This window comes from Pseudoliparis swirei, chromosome 21 (genome assembly GCF_029220125.1).
Source record: "Pseudoliparis swirei isolate HS2019 ecotype Mariana Trench chromosome 21, NWPU_hadal_v1, whole genome shotgun sequence".
Taxonomy (NCBI): domain Eukaryota; kingdom Metazoa; phylum Chordata; class Actinopteri; order Perciformes; family Liparidae; genus Pseudoliparis; species Pseudoliparis swirei.
In genome coordinates this window covers 17,796,303-17,814,618 of record NC_079408.1, presented here as the reverse complement: position 1 = coordinate 17,814,618, position 18,316 = coordinate 17,796,303, and the positions used below count along the sequence as shown (strand labels likewise).

General features: G+C 48.2%; 1 protein-coding gene and 1 long non-coding RNA gene across 3 annotated transcripts; one reads left to right on the top strand and one right to left on the bottom strand.

Moving 5' to 3' along the window:
• The first annotated feature begins 641 nt into the window (after positions 1 to 641).
• Positions 642 to 15,260, top strand: LOC130211634 (glycogen phosphorylase, muscle form). 2 transcript variants are annotated; one of them, XM_056442506.1, is made up of 21 exons: positions 4,925 to 4,941; positions 5,061 to 5,106; positions 5,208 to 5,309; positions 6,083 to 6,161; positions 6,257 to 6,360; positions 6,946 to 7,077; positions 7,952 to 8,063; positions 8,139 to 8,221; positions 8,309 to 8,452; positions 8,746 to 8,838; positions 9,071 to 9,217; positions 9,832 to 9,995; positions 10,093 to 10,207; positions 11,324 to 11,425; positions 11,529 to 11,676; positions 11,758 to 11,816; positions 12,452 to 12,593; positions 12,729 to 12,936; positions 13,631 to 13,765; positions 13,862 to 13,928; positions 14,206 to 15,260. In XM_056442506.1, coding segments are annotated over exons 1-21 (2,334 nt in total). In that variant the 5' UTR covers positions 4,925 to 4,939; the 3' UTR covers positions 14,356 to 15,260. The 2 variants fall into 2 exon arrangements, with proteins under 2 accessions (XP_056298480.1, XP_056298481.1); XM_056442505.1 differs by lacking the exons at positions 4,925 to 4,941; positions 5,061 to 5,106 and adding an exon at positions 642 to 942.
• LOC130211635 (uncharacterized) lies at positions 2,666 to 3,734 on the bottom strand. The gene is made up of 2 exons (XR_008835115.1): positions 3,418 to 3,734; positions 2,666 to 3,372 (listed from the first exon to the last, which is right to left on the bottom strand). It is a non-coding gene; the product is annotated as an uncharacterized LOC130211635 (long non-coding RNA).
• Positions 15,261 to 18,316: the final 3,056 nt, after the last annotated feature.

Sequence of the window (18,316 nt, the reverse complement as noted above, 5' to 3'; positions counted from 1 at the left end):
AGTTCTAAGATGTCCTTTCTAAAGCTTAAAGCAATGGGATTTGGCATTTTGAGAAAAATGTATCTCTCATTGTCCACTTACTGTCTTTATGTTTTGTGTCTTGTTTGAATTGATGGTAAATTCCCTTTTCTTTACCCCCAACAAACTAGTTTACATTTCTTTTCAAATTAATTAGTTATTATAATGTTCTTTCACTTGTTCAACATGTTCCCATAGGGTCCAGTGAAGTCCACTACCGGCTCTAGGACCAGCTGCTGCAGGATGGGGTTGTTTTATTCTCAAGGATGCTGAGCTTCAAGTGATCGAGAGAAAAACCGGAAATGAAAGAAAAAAATCTTTAAAAAAACAAAAGCACCATTTCGCGATTTTATTTTATCACACTTTATAAAATGCTAAATATTTTTGGGAAACCGACGCAGCCCTCGCCTCCTGTACATTTAGTTTAGCTTGATATCGCAACAATGTAGCTAAAAGACTTCCGTTGGGCAGCTTCGCTTCTTCTAACGTTGGGACGTGTTACAATGTGTGACGTACTGCACAACTCAACGTGTGCGCGCTGGGCTTTTATTTTGAAGCTGTGGACCGGAAGAGCTTATTTTCTCCATTCTATCTTGACAGATAAAACCGTCTGTCCGGTCAAATCGCGGCTGCCTGCTCAAGGAGACAGAAGTGGCCGTTCAGTCACACACAGACCTCAACATGGCCACGCCGCTCACCGACCAGGACAAGAGGAAGCAGATCTCCGTCCGGGGTCTGGCCGGCGTGGAGAGCGTCTCGGACCTGAAGACGAACTTCAACCGGCACCTGCACTTCACCCTGGTGAAGGACCGCAATGTGGCCACCAAGCGGGACTACTACTTCGCCCTGGCCAACACGGTGCGGGACTACCTGGTGGGCCGCTGGATCCGGACCCAGCAGCACTACTACGAGAAAGACCCCAAAGTAAGCCGCGCGGCGCCGCACGTACACCGGGGGGGGCGCGCCGTGCCGCAGCGAGCACACATAATGACCGCGCGCGCGTGTTTTAACAAGTGTGTGCGCGTGCAACCTGGTCTTTAGCTGTTTATATCCACGGATATGAATGTCTCGGCTTCTTTGAAGTACCGCGTATTGTGTTTTGACACCGAGTTAAAGTGTGCGCGCGCACTGACATCTCCTGTTACATAATGTTCTGCGCGTGCAGCTGCATCTCAGTAACCTTGGCCTGATCAGCTGTGTGGCGTTCAGGGACAATGCACGATGCTTCCAACGGGTCTGACACCCCGGTGTCATCCTCCACGGTCCCTGTCGGGGGTCAGGAGAATCAACTGGTTGCTGGTCCAGTGTTACGTAACTCCCCCCCGCGCCCGCCCCCTTCCCTCCTCCACCACCACCAGCAAACACTACGCATCACAAAATGGCCACACAGTTTAAAAAAAGAAAAATGTTGCTACTTTGCAGATTGTCATATTGTCACATTAAGTCGCCAGCACTGGAAGCACCCCCCCCCCTCCTCCGGGGGCCGTGCAGAGGATATAAAGCGCCATCACGGTTTATGCATTACGTAAGAGCCCTTCAAGGTCTGCTGCTCTGGGGGATGGGACAGCGATCTGATGGAGGGCCGCTGTCTGGCCTGAACTCCGCCACCAGACAGTCTGATTCCGGTGTCATCAAGGACCCTGAAGTATGTTTTTAAATGTACGTGCAAGACACCCAGCATGTTTCCATAAAAGAAGCGTTGGATATTCCTCCTAAAGCTTCAGTAGCAGGAGGAAACAACCGGTCCAGAAAGTTAAAGGGGCTTTAAAGAACAAGGACACACATCTGAGCATTTTCATAAACAGTCATTATCCTCTCCGTCTGTATCTGTAGTCTGTAGGGTTTCCCAGAGAGAAGTGATGTCTTGGTTCATGGCCACATGCATCCTGTGTGTCTGAAGTCAGTGGAACTGTTGAATCCCTCTCCTATTTATACTGAGTACCGGATGCCTTTGTCACATATACGTCTCCAATGACCTTGATGCGACCCCCACCAGCAGCAGTCTGTGTTGCCTCTCCCTCACCGAGCTGTGAGGAGGCGTGAGGGCCGCTGGCTGGATTCTAGAGATATAGTTGCAGCTGTTAATAGCTCCGTTGTTGCCTCTGACATCAGCTGCTGCTTCACCAGAGATAACGTTGCCGGGCCTCTAGGAACACCAAATGGGCCATGTGTGTTGTATTATAAGTATCCTAAATTTTAGTTCGCTAATTATTAATTTTATTTCAGGTAAAACGGTTTATATTTGTCTGGGTTTCTCAATATTTATTCCAAGTTGAGCTTCACATGGGGGGTCGAGCCCCGAGATCACAGGCTGCTTCTGTGTGATTCCTTCTGTATTTGATTCGATACCACGTCTCAATATAACAGAGGACTCCTGGTCTAACTTTAGTCCGTCCCAGATTGATCATCTTGTTGACAGTGCCACAGGCTCTCTGAGAATGACACTGGACTCGATAGCCCCTCTGAAGAAGAAGACAGTGAGGAAGAGGAGGTTTGCTCCCTGGTATAACCCTCAGACCCGCAAACTGAAGCAAACGTCACGAAAGCTTGAACGCATATGGCGTTCAACTAATCTCGAAGAATCCCGCTTAGTTTGGCGAGATAGTCTTAAAACATATAAGAAGGCCCTCCGTAATGCCAGAGCAGCCTATTACTCATCAGTAATAGAGAAAAATAAGAACAACCCCAGGTTTCTCTCCAGGCTGATAGAGTCACAGCTCTGTGGAGCCGAGCATTCCTATAAACCTCAGTGGTAATGACTTTATGAACTTTTTTAATGAAAAGATTTTAACTATGAGGGACAAGATTAATATTCTCTTGCCCATAACCAGTGCCAATCTGTCCTCAAGTGGAATGACCTTGGAAACCGCTGTATGCCCTGGTGTATATTTGGAGGGCTTTTCTCCCATCAACCGTGACCAATTATCTTCAACGGTTTCTACTTCGAACACGTCTACCTGTCTCTTGGACCCCATCCCGACGAGGCTGCTTAAAGACGTTTTGCCTTTAATTGGCGGCTCTCTATTAGATATTATCAATGTGTCTCTGCTAACAGGCCACGTACCACACTCCTTCAAAGTGGCTGTTATTAAACCTCTCCTGAAGAAGCCCACTCTGGATCCAGAGGTGTTGGCTAACTACAGACCGATCTCTAACCTCCCCTTCCTCTCCAAGATCCTTGAGAAAGTGGTCGCAAATCAGTTGTGCGACTTTCTACATCATAATAGTTTATTTGAGAAATTTCAATCAGGATTTAGAAAACACCACAGCACCGAGACAGCACTGGTGAAAATTACAAATGACCTCTTAATGTTAGCAGATAAAGGACTCCTCTCTGTCCTGGTCTTGTTAGACCTTAGTCCTGATAGAGGACTCATCTCTGTCCTGGTCTTGTTAGACCTTAGTGCTGCATTCGACACCATTGACCATGACATCCTGTTACAGAGACTGGAGCAGTCGATTGGCATTTCAGGCACGGCACTAATTTGGTTTAAATCCTATTTATCAGATCGATCTCAGTTTGTATTTGTAAACGATGACGCCTCGATAACCACCAACGTTAATCACGGAGTTCCACAAGGTTCTGTGCTTGGACCAATTTTATTTACCTTATACATGCTTCCTTTGGGCAATATTATCAGGAAACACTCCATAAACTTTCATTGTTATGCAGATGATACTCAACTATATTTATCGATAAAACCAGAGGAGAGCAACCAACTCGATAAATTCAAGCATGTCTTAAAGACATAAAAACATGGATGACCTGCAACTTCTTGATGTTAAACTCAGACAAAACCAAAGTAATTTTACTCGGCCCTGAGCACCTCAGAGATCAATTATCTGGTGATGTGGTTTCTGTAGACGGCATTGCCCTGGCATCCAACACCACTGTAAAGAATCTTGGCGTTATCTTTGATCGGGACTTGTCCTTTAACTCCCACGTAAAGCAAATCTCAAGGACTGCATTCTTTCATCTACGTAATATTTCAAAATCAGGCACATCTTGTCTCAAAAGATGCAGAAAAATTGGTTCAGCGTCGTTACTTCAGACTGGATTACTGCAACTCCTTATTATCAGGCTGCTCTATAAGTCTCTTAGGTCCCTCCAGTTGATCCAGAATGCTGCAGCTCGTGTTCTCACTAAAACTAAGAAAAGAGATCACATCACTCCTGCACTAGCTGCTCTGCACTGGCTCCCAGTAAAATCAAGAATCACTTTTAAAATTCTTCTCTTAACGTACAAAGCCTTGATTGGTGATGCACCATCATATCTTCAGGAGCTTGTAGTACCATATTGCCCCACTAGAGAGCTACGCTCACTAAATGCGGGACTACTTGTAGTTCCTAGAGTCTTAAAAAGTAGAATGGGAGCCAGAGCCTTTAGTTATCAAGCTCCTCTTTTATGGAACCAGCTTCCAATTTCAGTCCGGGAGGCAGACACAGTCACCTCGTTTAAGAGTAGACTTAAGACCTTCCTCTTTGACAGAGCTTATAGTTAGGGCTGAATCAGGTTCACCTGGTCCAGCCCCTTGATATGCTGCTATAGGCTTATAGCTGCCGGGGGACGTTTAGGATGCACTGAGTACCTATCTCCTCTTTTCTCTCCTTAGGGATGAATGTTCATCTCTCAATCACACGTTACTAACTCTGCTTTCTCCCTGGAGTCCTTTTGACTTCACGTCTCATGGGGTCATCGGACCCTATGAGACGGCATAGATCCTATCTGCTGATGGAGCATCGAGGTCTGGGTCGTGGAGTTCCTGCTCCTGACTACGCCACTGTCCTGTTGAGACTCCGCCCACTGTTGAGACTCCGCCCACTCCTCCTCCCCACCGCCATCTGCCTGATGGATCGTGGAGGTCTCCATCGTGGAATATGCCTACTATGAACTATTCATACACTCTGTCATATTCATTGAATGTATTTTAACTCTAAATCTGTCCTTCTGGTCACATGACATCTATTGTTCTGTCCATCCTGGAGAGGGATCCTCCTCTGTTGCTCTCCTGAAGGTTTCTTCCCTTTTTTTCCCCCTGAAGGCTTATTTGGGAGTTTTTCCTGGTCCGATGTGAGGTTTTGGGGCAGGGATGTCTATGTGTACAGATTGTAAAGCACTCCGAGACAAATTTGTAATTTGTGAAATTGGGCTATACAAATAAACTGAATTGAATTGTGTCTTCCTGCAGCGCGTCTACTACCTCTCCCTGGAGTTCTACATGGGTCGCACTTTGCAGAACACCATGGTCAACCTGGCCTTGGAGAACGCCTGCGATGAAGCTATATACCAGGTGAGTCGGGGGGGTTACAAAATATGATTAAACTACAGAACAAAAGGGATTGGACAACCAACCATCACGCCTCCACATGTCTGGTTCCAGTTTCCCACCTGATGTTGACGTGTTCCAGGCAGGAGAAAGTGAAGCCAATGCCAAAGTGCCTTACACATGCATTCTCTCTCCTTCCACCAGGGGGCGACTCCTCTGGTTGTATAGAAGTCTATATAATCAGGGGTGCACATAACTGGTACGCAGGTACGCATGCGCGAAAATAATCAACAATGCGTAATGCCACTTGTGTTACTTCGCGCCTTTGCGTACTTGACGATCTGATATTGATCGTCTCGAACCAACAGCATGTCATTCTGTCTCTACGCGTCGCGTTAACACTTCTCGGCTCTCCGTCGGTGAGCTCCGATGCCGGCGTGTGCGCGCACATCAGGACGAAAAAAAGTCACTTGCACTTGTAGACATGAGTTGATGTCTCAGTCTCTAGTTTCAAGTCTTCTTCTATACAGCATGATGTTATCATTTAGTACTTTATGGTCATTTAGAGTCACACAGACCATAAAGCAGGGGACGCTTTAGGGGCGGGGCTTCAGGGTGATTGACAGGTCGCTACCAGAGCCTACCCCAGCGTAACTTTTCCGCAGTCGAATTCTCTGTCACTCAAACATCCCAGATGATGAAAGACAACATGTTAAACTGGAGGCTTCAAGCCTGCAGCCCCCAACCAATGGGGGCGTTGTCTCAGTCATAGGATGTCTGAGTGTGTGTGTCCTCAGCTGGGTCTGGACATGGAGGAGCTGCAGGACATGGAGGAAGACGCCGGTCTAGGCAACGGTGGTCTGGGTCGCCTGGCCGGTGAGTTCCTGCTGCCTCCTGATTGGCTGCTGACGCACAGTGCTGTTTAGTGCTGGTCTCAAACAGACCCCCCCCTCCCCCCAATGTTTCCTCAGCGTGCTTCCTGGACTCCATGGCCTCTCTGGGTCTGGCTGCCTACGGATACGGGATCCGCTACGAGTTCGGCATCTTCAACCAGAAGATCGTGGACGGCTGGCAGGTCGGTTCACCTCACGACCTCACGACCTGTAGACCTGTAAACCAGCTCCTTTAAAGACTGGAGAGAGAACGCCTCCATCTAATAAATGTGCAGGGTAATTAAATATATATATATATGTGTATAGAAAAGTAAGTAATTAATCATTGTTGTTATATTTTCATCTTCAATTATTTCCCAATTTATTATTATTTTAATTTTATTATATATTTATTTGTTTTCTTATTATATTATTAATATGCATGTATATTTACTTTCAAATGAGCCTGCACATATATTTTTTTGATAATTGAGGTCTTTCATTATTCCTTCATTATTTAATTTAATTATGTATGACAGTGGAACCTTGTATCCTCCATAAGACGATACTGGTTTCATATTTCTTCAACAGAAAAGGGAAGTCCTCGCCTTCCTCTGGTGTCAAACAACACAATACAGACAGAGTGTAACTGGAACGCGTGTTTACAGAAAAGCAAACTACAGTCAAGGCTGCAATAAAGCCCGCGTCCTCGGGTCCCCCACAGAGCTTTTCTTGATGGGACCCTCGGAGCCGTGTGTGAGGTGTAGTTCACCGTGGTGTGTCCACAGGTGGAGGAGGCTGATGACTGGCTGCGCTACGGGAACCCGTGGGAGAAGGCCCGGCCCGAGTACATGAGGCCGGTCCACTTCTACGGCCGCGTGGAGCACACGGAGGAGGGCGTGAAGTGGGTGGACACGCAGGTCAGGACCTGAGCGCCGTGTTCACCGCGTGCCGTCTCCATGGTTACTGTTGGCTCATTCAATACCATCGTTCATTCATATCATGATTAACAATAATTACTCTGGCTTGTAATTCAAAACCAACTGATATTAGATTGTTTAGGTCGATACCATTATTTGCGAGTTACAAAAAATATTTACACCACCGTTCAAAAGTTTGGGGTCACCCAGATAATTTGGAGTTTTCCATGAAAACTCACACTTGTATTTATCAAATGAATTCAACATGAATATAAAATCTAGTCAAAACATGAACAAGGTTATAAATAAGGATTTTTATAGTAAATATTAATGTTGTTCTTCTTGTGGCTTAAAGAAAGACCAGTTTTATAGCTTCACCAGCATAACTGTTTTCAGCTGCGCTCACATCAAAAGGGTTTCAAGGGTTTTCTACCCCTCCGTTAGTCTTCTAAGGTGATAACACAATGTACCATTAGAACACTGGAGATGGGCCTCTATACACCTGTGACGCCAAACCTTTGAATGTAGTATATATATATATATAATGTATATATGTTAACATAAGCAAAACACACAATACTCCTTTACAATGTGCTCGTTGATGAATAGGGACCAAACTGAGCTCAGCATTTAACGACCTTTATGCTGTCTTCTGATCTCACAGATGAAACATTAAAGGTGCAGTATGTAATACATGGCCACATACTCCAGACAGACAGGGGGCAGCACTTCACTTCTATTGGGTTCAAATAATCTCCATTTACAGTCGTCGGTTATAAAAAACAAACTACTAACGAGCAGCAGCGCCTCATCCGTGTGAGCAGAGGCTCATGGAACATGAACAGTATTCAATGTGTCTTTGCTCTCTGCTCAGGTGGTTCTGGCTCTTCCTTACGACACCCCCGTGCCCGGCTACAGGAACAACATCGTCAACACCATGCGACTGTGGTCCGCCAAGGCCCCGTGTGACTTCAACCTCAAGGACTGTGCGTTGTCGTCATGCTGAGTTGTTGTCGTCATTAGTATCACAACACGGGTCAACGGCCTCTTGTGTCCCACAGTTAATGTCGGCGGCTACATCCAAGCCGTGCTGGACAGAAACCTGGCGGAGAACATCTCCAGGGTCCTCTACCCCAACGACAACGTAGGTGGCCTCACGGCCGAAGTGCTGCTCATAACCGGCTCTCCGTGAGGCTGCGCTCTGAGCCGTGTTGTCGCCGCTGTGCTTCAGTTCTTCGAGGGGAAGGAGCTGCGCCTGAAGCAGGAGTACTTCGTGGTGGCGGCGACTCTTCAGGACATCGTCCGGCGCTTCAAAGCCTCCAAGTTCGGCTCCACCGAGTTCGTGCGACTGGACCTCTCCACGCTGCCGGACAAGGTGAGAGGGGCACAGCTCCTGACCTCTGACCTGGGAGCTGCTCTTATCTCCAGGGCACATCGCTGTGCTGCAGCTTGAACGTCGTGTGTTTGCCATTCGTCTCTTTAGAGCTAAACACTGTTTCCTTAATTACACCACACATTTAAGCCATTGATGCCTGTCTTATTTACTCTTATTTATTTTTAAATGTCCAGTATTAATGTTTTTATACATGTTTTCACTGTTGCTGCTGATGACTCTGCTACTCCATTTCGTTGTATGTTTTTGAAGTGAACGTCCTCTGTGCCGTGCAGGTGGCCATCCAGCTGAACGACACACACCCTGCGCTGGCCATCCCCGAGCTCATGAGGATCCTGGTGGACGTGGAGAAGCTGGCGTGGGAAAAGGTGTGTGTGTGTGTGTTGATTTACAAATGTAAATCTCAAGAGGTTGATTATAATATAAATAATATTTGAAAAAAATATTGCGAATACTTTTGATTTGGTTAAATGAGACAAGAAATGTAGAAAAAACACTTAAAATGTACATGAATACATCAACATCACATACACGAGTTCAGTGGTATTTCCATGTCACACACACACATTCTGCTGTGTGTGTGATGTCCCCTGTGTGCAGGCCTGGGACATCGTGGTTCGTACCTGTGCCTACACCAACCACACCGTGCTGCCTGAAGCTCTGGAGCGCTGGCCCGTGGACCTCTTCCAGAACCTGCTGCCGCGCCACCTGGAGCTCATCTATGAGATCAACAGGCGGCACCTGGAGGTAGAGGGCCGCCGCACGGGCAGCTAAGAGCTATCGATGAGGATTTCTATTAAAACTCTAAGATCCACCCTGTACGGCCTTGACCCGAGGCCCCGGGCCCCGAGGCCCGGAGCTGTAGTGTTTGCTGTGTCGACCGTTATTGACTGTAAACTCCCCAGCATGGTGTGAGGGCTCCAGTATGTTTCATCCCGTTTACCACATCAGAGCCGATCTATTAGCAGCACTTGACTCGCACGGACCGAGATGATTGAGCCAGGCAGATGACATCATGAACACGCTGAAGACCAGATGTGTCCTCTAAAAGAAGGTGACGGTTGGACTTGAACTCAACTCTGTCCGCTCGGCATTGAGTTAGCCAACCGGCCATCTGGTTAAGTCCTCGGGGGGGTTGACTCCACACGGCTCTCAACATGGCGACGGGCTAGCAGCTAACGGTGCAAACGGTGCAAACGGTGCACTGAAAGGCGTTCCTGCTCTGTGTCTTGACTCAGACAGTTTGATACTCTACCAGCGCTCTGGCTGTGTCTCTCGGTAACCAGTGTCCTCCCAGTGTGTGTCGTGGTGGACGAGAAGCCCACCTCCTAACACCAGAACTCTCTCCGTCTCCCCTCCAGCGCATCGGCAAGCTTTTCCCTGGAGACTGTGACCGCTTGCGCCGCATGTCCCTGATCGAGGAGGGGGACGTGAAGAAGATCAACATGGCCCACCTGTGCATTGTGGGATCTCACGCCGTCAACGGGGTGGCCCGCATCCACTCTGAGATCATCAAAGACACGGTGTAGGGAACCGCTCCTCTGGGCTAGTGGAGGGTGGCCATGTTGTGTTTGACACCAAAACCGTTTTCTCCTCCTCCTCCTCCTCCTCCTCCTCCTCAGGTTCAAGGACTTCTACGAAGCAGACCCCGACAAGTTTCAGAACAAGACCAACGGCATCACGCCCCGGCGCTGGCTGGTCATGTGTAACCCCGGCCTGGCTGAGGTCATCGCGGAGGTGCGTTACACACTGAATATAATGTGATTAATATTCTGATGACCAAAGCACAGGATGAGCAGAGCCACTTGACCTCATGTGAGCCGGTTTCAGGGTTCATAAGATCATGGAAAACCTGGAAAAGTCCTGGAATTTGTAAAATTGTAAGTTTATTTCCAGGCCTGGAGAGAAAAAAATTCCCAACGTTTTGGGAAAGTCATATAAATGTGTTATATTCATATGTTCATTTATACTGGGTTTTAAATAATGACTGTTCAAAATGACGCTCCAGAAATATAAAGCCGGCACACGGTCTCATACTTGCAGCGCACATTTTTCGCGCTGCAAGTGAACGCACCGTAACTTTTAATCAAACTATTGTTTCTCATTTGTCATTTTGAATTCTCATTGTTAGTTTAAATACGACATTTTCTCATCGTTTCATGCTTACACCGAGATTTCACAAAATATTTGGTCATGGAAATTTGATGGTCAGTTGATGGTCAGTTGATGGTCAGTTGGGGGGCAGTTGATGGTCAGTTGGGGGTCAGTTGATGGGCAGTTGATGGTCAGTTGATGGTCAGTTGGGGGTCAGTTGATGGTCAGTTGGGGGGCAGTTGATGGTCAGTTGATGGTCAGTTGGGGGTCAGTTGATGGTCAGTTGGGGGTCAGTTGAATGAACACTTCCCTTAATTGTCAAATTGTGTCATTTGAAAGACACTTTTATGGGCCGGCCGTGTGTCAAATGACACTAATGTCCCGATAGCCAATCAGATTTGTGTCAATTGGCCTACACGGCCGGCCCATACAGATGTAGTTCAAAGTCCTGGAGACCCATTGGTCACCATGTGGATGAACCCTGTTCATTGGCCATGTGGATGAACCCTGTTCATTGGTCATGTGGATGACCCCTGTTCATTGGTCACCATGTGGATGAACCCTGTTCATTGGTCATGGTGATGAACCTGTTCATTGGTCATGTGGATGAACCCTGTTCATTGGTCATGTGGATGAACCCTGTTCATTGGTCATGTGGATGAACCCTGTTCATTGGTCATGTAGATGAACCCTATTCATTGGTCATGTGGATGAACCCTGTTCATTGGTCATGTGGATGAACCCTGCCTTGTTATTCAGAGGATTGGTGAGGAGTACATCCGTGACCTTGACCAGCTGAAGAACCTTCTGGACTTCGTGGACGATGATGCCTTCATCCGGGACGTTGCCAAAGTCAAACAAGTGAGAGCTTGGAGAGCTTGAAGAGCGGTGACGATGGTGAAGATCTTGTCCTCTTTCCCCTGATGGGTTGTTAATCTTCTCTCTGTGCCACCTCAACTTCTAGGAGAACAAGATGAAGTTCTCCGCCCACCTGGAGGAGCACTACAAGGTGAAGATCAACCCCAACTCCATGTTCGATGTCCAGGTGAAGAGGATCCACGAGTACAAGAGGCAGCTGCTCAACTGCCTGCACATCATCACGCTCTACAACCGTGGGTCTCCTCCTCTCGTCTAACCCTCGCTGAATGGAGACCGAGTTCAGACCAAAGACGTGTTTGTTTGTTTTGAATCAGGAATCAAGAAGGAACCCACCAAGTCCTGGACCCCCAGGACCGTGATAATTGGAGGAAAGGTGAGTGGCTGAGTGAGGCTGTGAATCGCCTCGTGGAAGGATTATGTTGGAGTCCATTTCCTGTTCTCTATTGGCCTTTATTGGTTTTGATGTATGCCTTTGATGTTGTATTGCTTAAAGAATTTAACGAGGTTTTAATCCACTTCCTGTCTAATTGGTGAATCAGACTTTTATTTTGAAAACATTTGAACTTGACAGTACGGCTACGGATAGATGCTCATTTATACATGTAATAAAGTGTAATAGTTTAATGGACCCGTATGAGCTAAAGCTCTTTACGGGGTGATAGTTTATGAATGTGTTGTGACCCAAAGGATGAAAATAAAGTCATCTCCCAGCAGTGAGTTCATGCCACTTCCTTTAGTTTGAATTGCCTCGTTCCATTGAGCTCGTTATTGTACCAAGTTTACACCAATACTGATAGTTTTACAATGTGCACATTTCAAATATCATCTTTGTGATTCCTGTCATCAATTTAGTCTTCCAGACAATTCTAGATTTATAGCTCTTATTTTATGATTAGTTTTTCCCGAGAGAGTAAAGTGACCCCGCAGATGACCGTCCACTTCCTGGACTCATGGTCCAGCCTGCTTAGTATATTGTGGTCCTCACGATGATGTCCTCGCTGTCCTCAGGCGGCTCCCGGTTACCACACCGCCAAGATGATCATCAAGCTGGTCACATCCATCGGAGACATCGTCAATAACGACCCTGTGGTGGGCGACCACCTCAAGGTCATCTACCTGGAGAACTACCGCGTCACTCTGGCGGAAAAGGGTGAGGAAGCTGAAGCCGAGGACCTGGAGGCAGACCGTGAACCTGGAGTCTGACATTGAACCTGGAATCTGACCATGAACCTGTAATATGACCGTGAACCTGAAGTCTGACCTTGAACCCGTGTCTCTTGTCCAGTCATCCCAGCATCCGACCTGTCGGAGCAGATCTCCACGGCCGGCACCGAGGCCTCCGGCACCGGCAACATGAAGTTCATGCTGAACGGAGCGCTCACCATCGGCACCATGGACGGAGCCAACGTGGAGATGGCGGAGGAAGCTGGGGAGGAGAACCTCTTCATCTTCGGCATGAGGGTCCCCGACGTGAAGGCCATGGACGAGAAGGGGTGAGTCCTTCAAATGAATCTTCATGGATCATTACTGGACGGGCCGAGAGGGGCAGACAACATGTCACTGGAAGAAACACAAAGAGACACAACAAGACTACAAAGAGACACAAAGACTACAAAGAGACACACAGACTACAAAGAGACACAAAGACTACAAAGAGACACACAGACTACAAAGACACACAGACTACAAAGAGACACAGTCTACAAAGAGACACAAAGACTACAAAGAGACACACAGACTACAAAGAGACACAGTCTACAAAGAGACACAACACGACTACAAAGAGACACACAGACTACAAAGAGACACACAGACTACAAAGAGACACACAGACTACAAAGAGACACACAGACTACAAAGAGACACACAGACTACAAAGAGACACAACACGACTACAAAGAGACACAGTCTACAAAGAGACACAACACGACTACAAAGAGACACAACATGACTACAAAGAGACACAACACGACTACAAAGAGACACACAGACTACAAAGAGACACACAGACTACAAAGAGACACAACACGACTACAAAGAGACACAACACGACTACAAAGAGACACAACACGACTACAAAGAGACACACAGACTACAAAGAGACAAAACACGACTACAAAGAGACACAAAGACTACAAAGACCCCAAAACAACTACAGAGTGTCTCATGAATGTCTCTCGTCCTCAGCTATGACGCCGAGTCGTACTACAACCGCATCCCCGAGCTGAAGCAGGCGATGGACCAGATCTCCGGAGGCCTCTTCAGCCCCAGCCAGCCCGACCTCTTCATGGACCTCGTCAACATGCTGATGCACCACGACAGGTGGGTGCAGTGATGCTGTCGCTCCGCTGCAGGTCCTCGGCCGGCGGCGTCCTCAACGTCCTGCTGATGAATGTGTTGTTTCCGGTGCGCCTGCAGGTTCAAGGTGTTCGCCGACTACGAGGCCTACATCACCTGTCAGGAGAGAGCCAGCGCCCTCTACAAGGTCAGACCGGCCAGCAGTGTTTGACGACATGTCTCTGCTTTCTATATGAAATATGCAGTACATTGTGCTTTACTATGTGGTACTGTCCCTCTGTGTGTACTAGTGTGTATTGGTTGTGGTAATGAGGTACACTGTATTCTAAAGCAGCTCATGTTAATCCACACCTTCAAGTCAGAATACAGTACTGTATGTTACTGTTGGTACCTGAAACGTATCATGGTCTAGCACCTTCTTTTACAATGTAACCCCTCACACCACCTCTCCCCCCCTCCTGAAGGACCCTAAAGCGTGGACCAAGATGGTGATCCACAACATCGCCGGCTGTGGTAAATTCTCCAGCGACCGCACCATCACCGAGTATGCCCGGGAGATCTGGGGCATGGAGCCCAGCTTGGAGAAGATCCCCGCTCCCGATGACCCTCGCTAAACCACCTCGCTGTAGCAGACCACATGGTCCTAGCACTAAAGCCCCCCCCCCCCCCATAGCTGTTTCACTATATACTGGCATTATTTCTTTACATTATTGACCCCCTCATGACTCCAGTCCATGTCGCAGTAACGCGTCTCAAACTAATCTGAAGTCTGTATCTCTCTGCTGGGTGACGTCAGCTGATTAACCTTAAATAAGGAAGACGTACTTCCTTATCTTGTAACGACGCCTGATGTTTGGAAATTCAAAAACATCCACCAGGAGCTGAGGGGACATCTTTAGAGCATGAAGGCAAAACCAGAAACCATGTCTTTAACTTTCTAACCACAGTTTCTAACGACATCCCCTTCAGCTTCAGAGCCGCGTGGCTCCCAAAACCAGCGACCCGCCAATAAACCTCAGCACTGTTCTGGTCCTGAACCGCCGACGTCTTCCATGGAGGCTCAGCGGCCTCGGAGGGGAGGAGCCTCGTCTCCAGAGTCACATTCATTCATGTTTAATGTTTTTAAAAATGTCTACCACGGTCCGGTTGGTGTTTTATTGTCTTATGTGCGTATATATATATATATATATGTGTGTGTGTGTGTGATGTCTTCAGCATGTTGTGTCCCATTCTGCTGTTGGAACATAATCGAGCCTTCTCTGCCTAAAACCCCAAAGTGACTGAATTAATCTTTGCAGGATGTGCGTATTCTGTCGTGTTGTGTGTGTGTGTGTGTGTGTGTAGCATAGCATATGTGAGTCCAGCTCGATTGATGGACTGTGACCAGCATGCTGTCCTGCTTCAGCTACCGTCTGACTGTGGTGCTGCCTTCAGGGGCTGCAGGAAGGACACCCTCTCTACGCTGCATCTCGCATTTCAGTTTTTATTTAGTCAATAAATGAGAAAACTACAACAGCTCGGAGGTTTCTGTTTACTTTTACACCTGAAACACAAATACAGATGGTGAAATAAAGGGTTTGTCACACATTCCGGACCCAGAAAGGATCCACGTTCCTACGAGGCCTGTGCCGTGGGGCCTGTGCCGTGGGGCCTGTGCCGTGGGGCCTGCGCCGTGGGGCCTGCGCCGTGGGGCCTGCGCCGTGGGGCCTGTGCCGTGGGGCCTGCGCCGTGGGGCCTGCGCCGTGGGGCCTGCGCCATAGTTTTAGTTGACGAGTTGACCTGATTATTATTCAGCTACAGCTTATGGTGGGATGCAGGCACGTGCACAGACATTTTGGGGGGCAGGTGCTCAAACCAAAAAAAAGGGCACCCAATGCCAAAAAAAAATTCTGACAGAGTTGAAGCATTAGCAGCAATAAACTGATGAAGCAATACATCCTCAACCTCCGTCTCCTCTGGGCAGCATCAGACCGCTAGCTTACATGTTCTTTATGAATAAAGATGAATTATTATATAGCAACAGTATAAGCGTTCTGATTGGCTAATGGGTCGTCATGCCAGCCACGTATTGCCCTCCTCTCTGGTCTGATACGGATCCGTATCTGACCTCATTTTCAAAATGAGCGATATTGATAGACATCCACAGCCAAGAGCAATGGTCCTCAAACTAAGGCCCACGGGCCGGATACGGCCCGCCTCCACATTTGGCCCGGACCTCTGAACAATACAAGAGAGGCCTTATGATTAGTTTTTCAGTCTGGCCACGCAAATCCTAGACTAGCCCGTTAAATAGAACGGAATAAGAATTCTCTCTCTCTCTCTCTCCTCTCTCTCTCTCTCTCTCTCTCTCTATTCTCTAAACATAACTAACGTCAGTAAACAGCTGGACAAGGCTTTGAAATCACGGATTTCGTGAGTTTTTGTTTGTTTATTTGTTTAGGAAACGTCGGACCAGTTGTGACGTCATGTTGTGGTTGATTTATCACAAAACAACGTCAGGGGACAAACACCGTCATGACCTGTTGGTCTGATGCTGCGGGTCAGAGGAGAAGGAGGTGCACCCGTTTGGTGGCGCGAGGAGACCTGCGCGGAGGAGGAAGTGGAGGAGGAGGAGGAGGAGGAGGAGGAGGAGGGGCGCGGCGGGGAGGGGGGGGGGGGGCTCGTGAGCGCCGCGGAGCATGTCGGGGCGAAATTCTCAAATAAATGCCCCGTCGGATATTAAAACACATTTGGGGGGACTTGATGACCGAGAGAGTAACTTTTATTCTTAAATCCTGATGAATGAAAAAAGTGGGCTCCAACAAAAAGGGCACTTTTCTCATCCAGGGCAAAAGGGGAGGAGCTTGAGCACCACTAGGGCTCTACCTGTGCACGTGCCTGGTGGGATGTCAATGTTTCAAAGCTTCACAGCTGACTGATGTTCCGTTGAGGTAAACATCAGGTAGTGAGACACTTTCTACTGACTGCCAGCAGGGGGCGCTGTCGGCTGTAGGGCCTCTAGAGCTTTTAGTGATTGAAATATACAGTTTGTTTTTAAATCACTCTGAACGAAGGTTGAAGATCTATCATGAACCTCCTTCACAGCTTTGACAGACAACCTGAACTCGAGGGCCACGGACCACATCAAGCACTTTAACATCTTGGGCCGCTTGCTCACTGGTCACGGAAATGGTTCATTCATAAAATGGCAAACATGATGATGAAGTTCACAAACATGATGATGGTCACAAACATGATGATGAAGTTCACAAACATGATGATGAAGTTCACAAACATGATGATGAAGGTCACAAACATGATGATGAAGGTCACATGATGTGACTGAAAGCTCCAGAGGAAGTCGTGTGTGGAACTTGAGTGACAAGCGTCCTGTCATATTCCTCTGCTATACCCTGTGTGTGTGTGTGTGTGTGTGTCTTTTCTAGTCTTCCGACCACTCGGTGCTTTCACACACATCATTCACCCGTTCATACCTTGATGGGAGGAGCTAAGGCTCCACCTGCCAATCAGCAGTAACTAACATTCACTCACAGCTACAGAAGACATCCGGGGTTAAGTGCCTTGCCCAAGGACACAGAGAGCTGGGGGTCGAACCACCGATCCTCTGATAGAAGGACGACCTGCTCAGCACTGAGCTACAGCCGCCACAGTGAGTGAGTGAGAGAGAGAGAGAGAGAGAGAGAGTGTGTGTGTGTGTGTGTGTGTGTGTGTGTGTGTGTGTGTGTGTGTGTGTGTGTGTGTGTGTGTGTGTGTCTTCATAGGTTATGTGACTCTGTAACAGTTTAGCTCCACGCCTTCCTTTTTGTAATAGTTGTTTTCATCCTATCACACCATCTCGTCAATCCAACTCCCCTCACCTGCAGCCCATCCCCTCGTTAGTCACTCATTCCCTTCACCTGGTCCTCACGCCCTTCTCACCTGCAGCCCCTCCCCTCATTAGTCCCTCATTCCCTTCACCTGGTCCTCACGCCCTTCTCACCTGCAGCCCCTCCCCTCATTAGTCCCTCATTCCCTTCACCTGGTCCTCACGCCCTTCTGACCTGCAGCCCCTCCCTCATTAGTCCCTCATTCCCTTCACCTGGTCCTCACGGCCTTCTCACCTGCAGCCCCCTCCCTCATTAGTCCCTCATTCCCTTCACCTGGTCCTCACGCCCTTCTCACCTGCAGCCCCTCCCTCATTAGTCCCTCATTCCCTTCACCTGGTCCTCACGCCCTTCTCACCTGCAGACCCTCCCCTCATTAGTCCCTCGTTCCCTTCACCTGGTCCTCACGCCCTTCTCACCTGCAGCCCCTTCCCTCGTTAGTCCCTCATTCCCTTCACCTGGTCCTCACGCCCTTCTCACCTGCAGCCCCTCCCCTCGTTAGTCCCTCATTCCCTTCACCTGGTCCTCACGCCCTTCTCACCTGCAGCCCCTCCCCTCATTAGTCCCTCATTCCCTTCACCTGGTCCTCACGCCCTTCTCACCTGCAGCCCCTCCCCTCGTTAGTCCCTCATTCCCTTCACCTGGTCCTCACGCCTTTCTCACCTGCAGCCCCTCCCCTCGTTAGTCTCTCATTCCCTTCACCTGGTCCTCA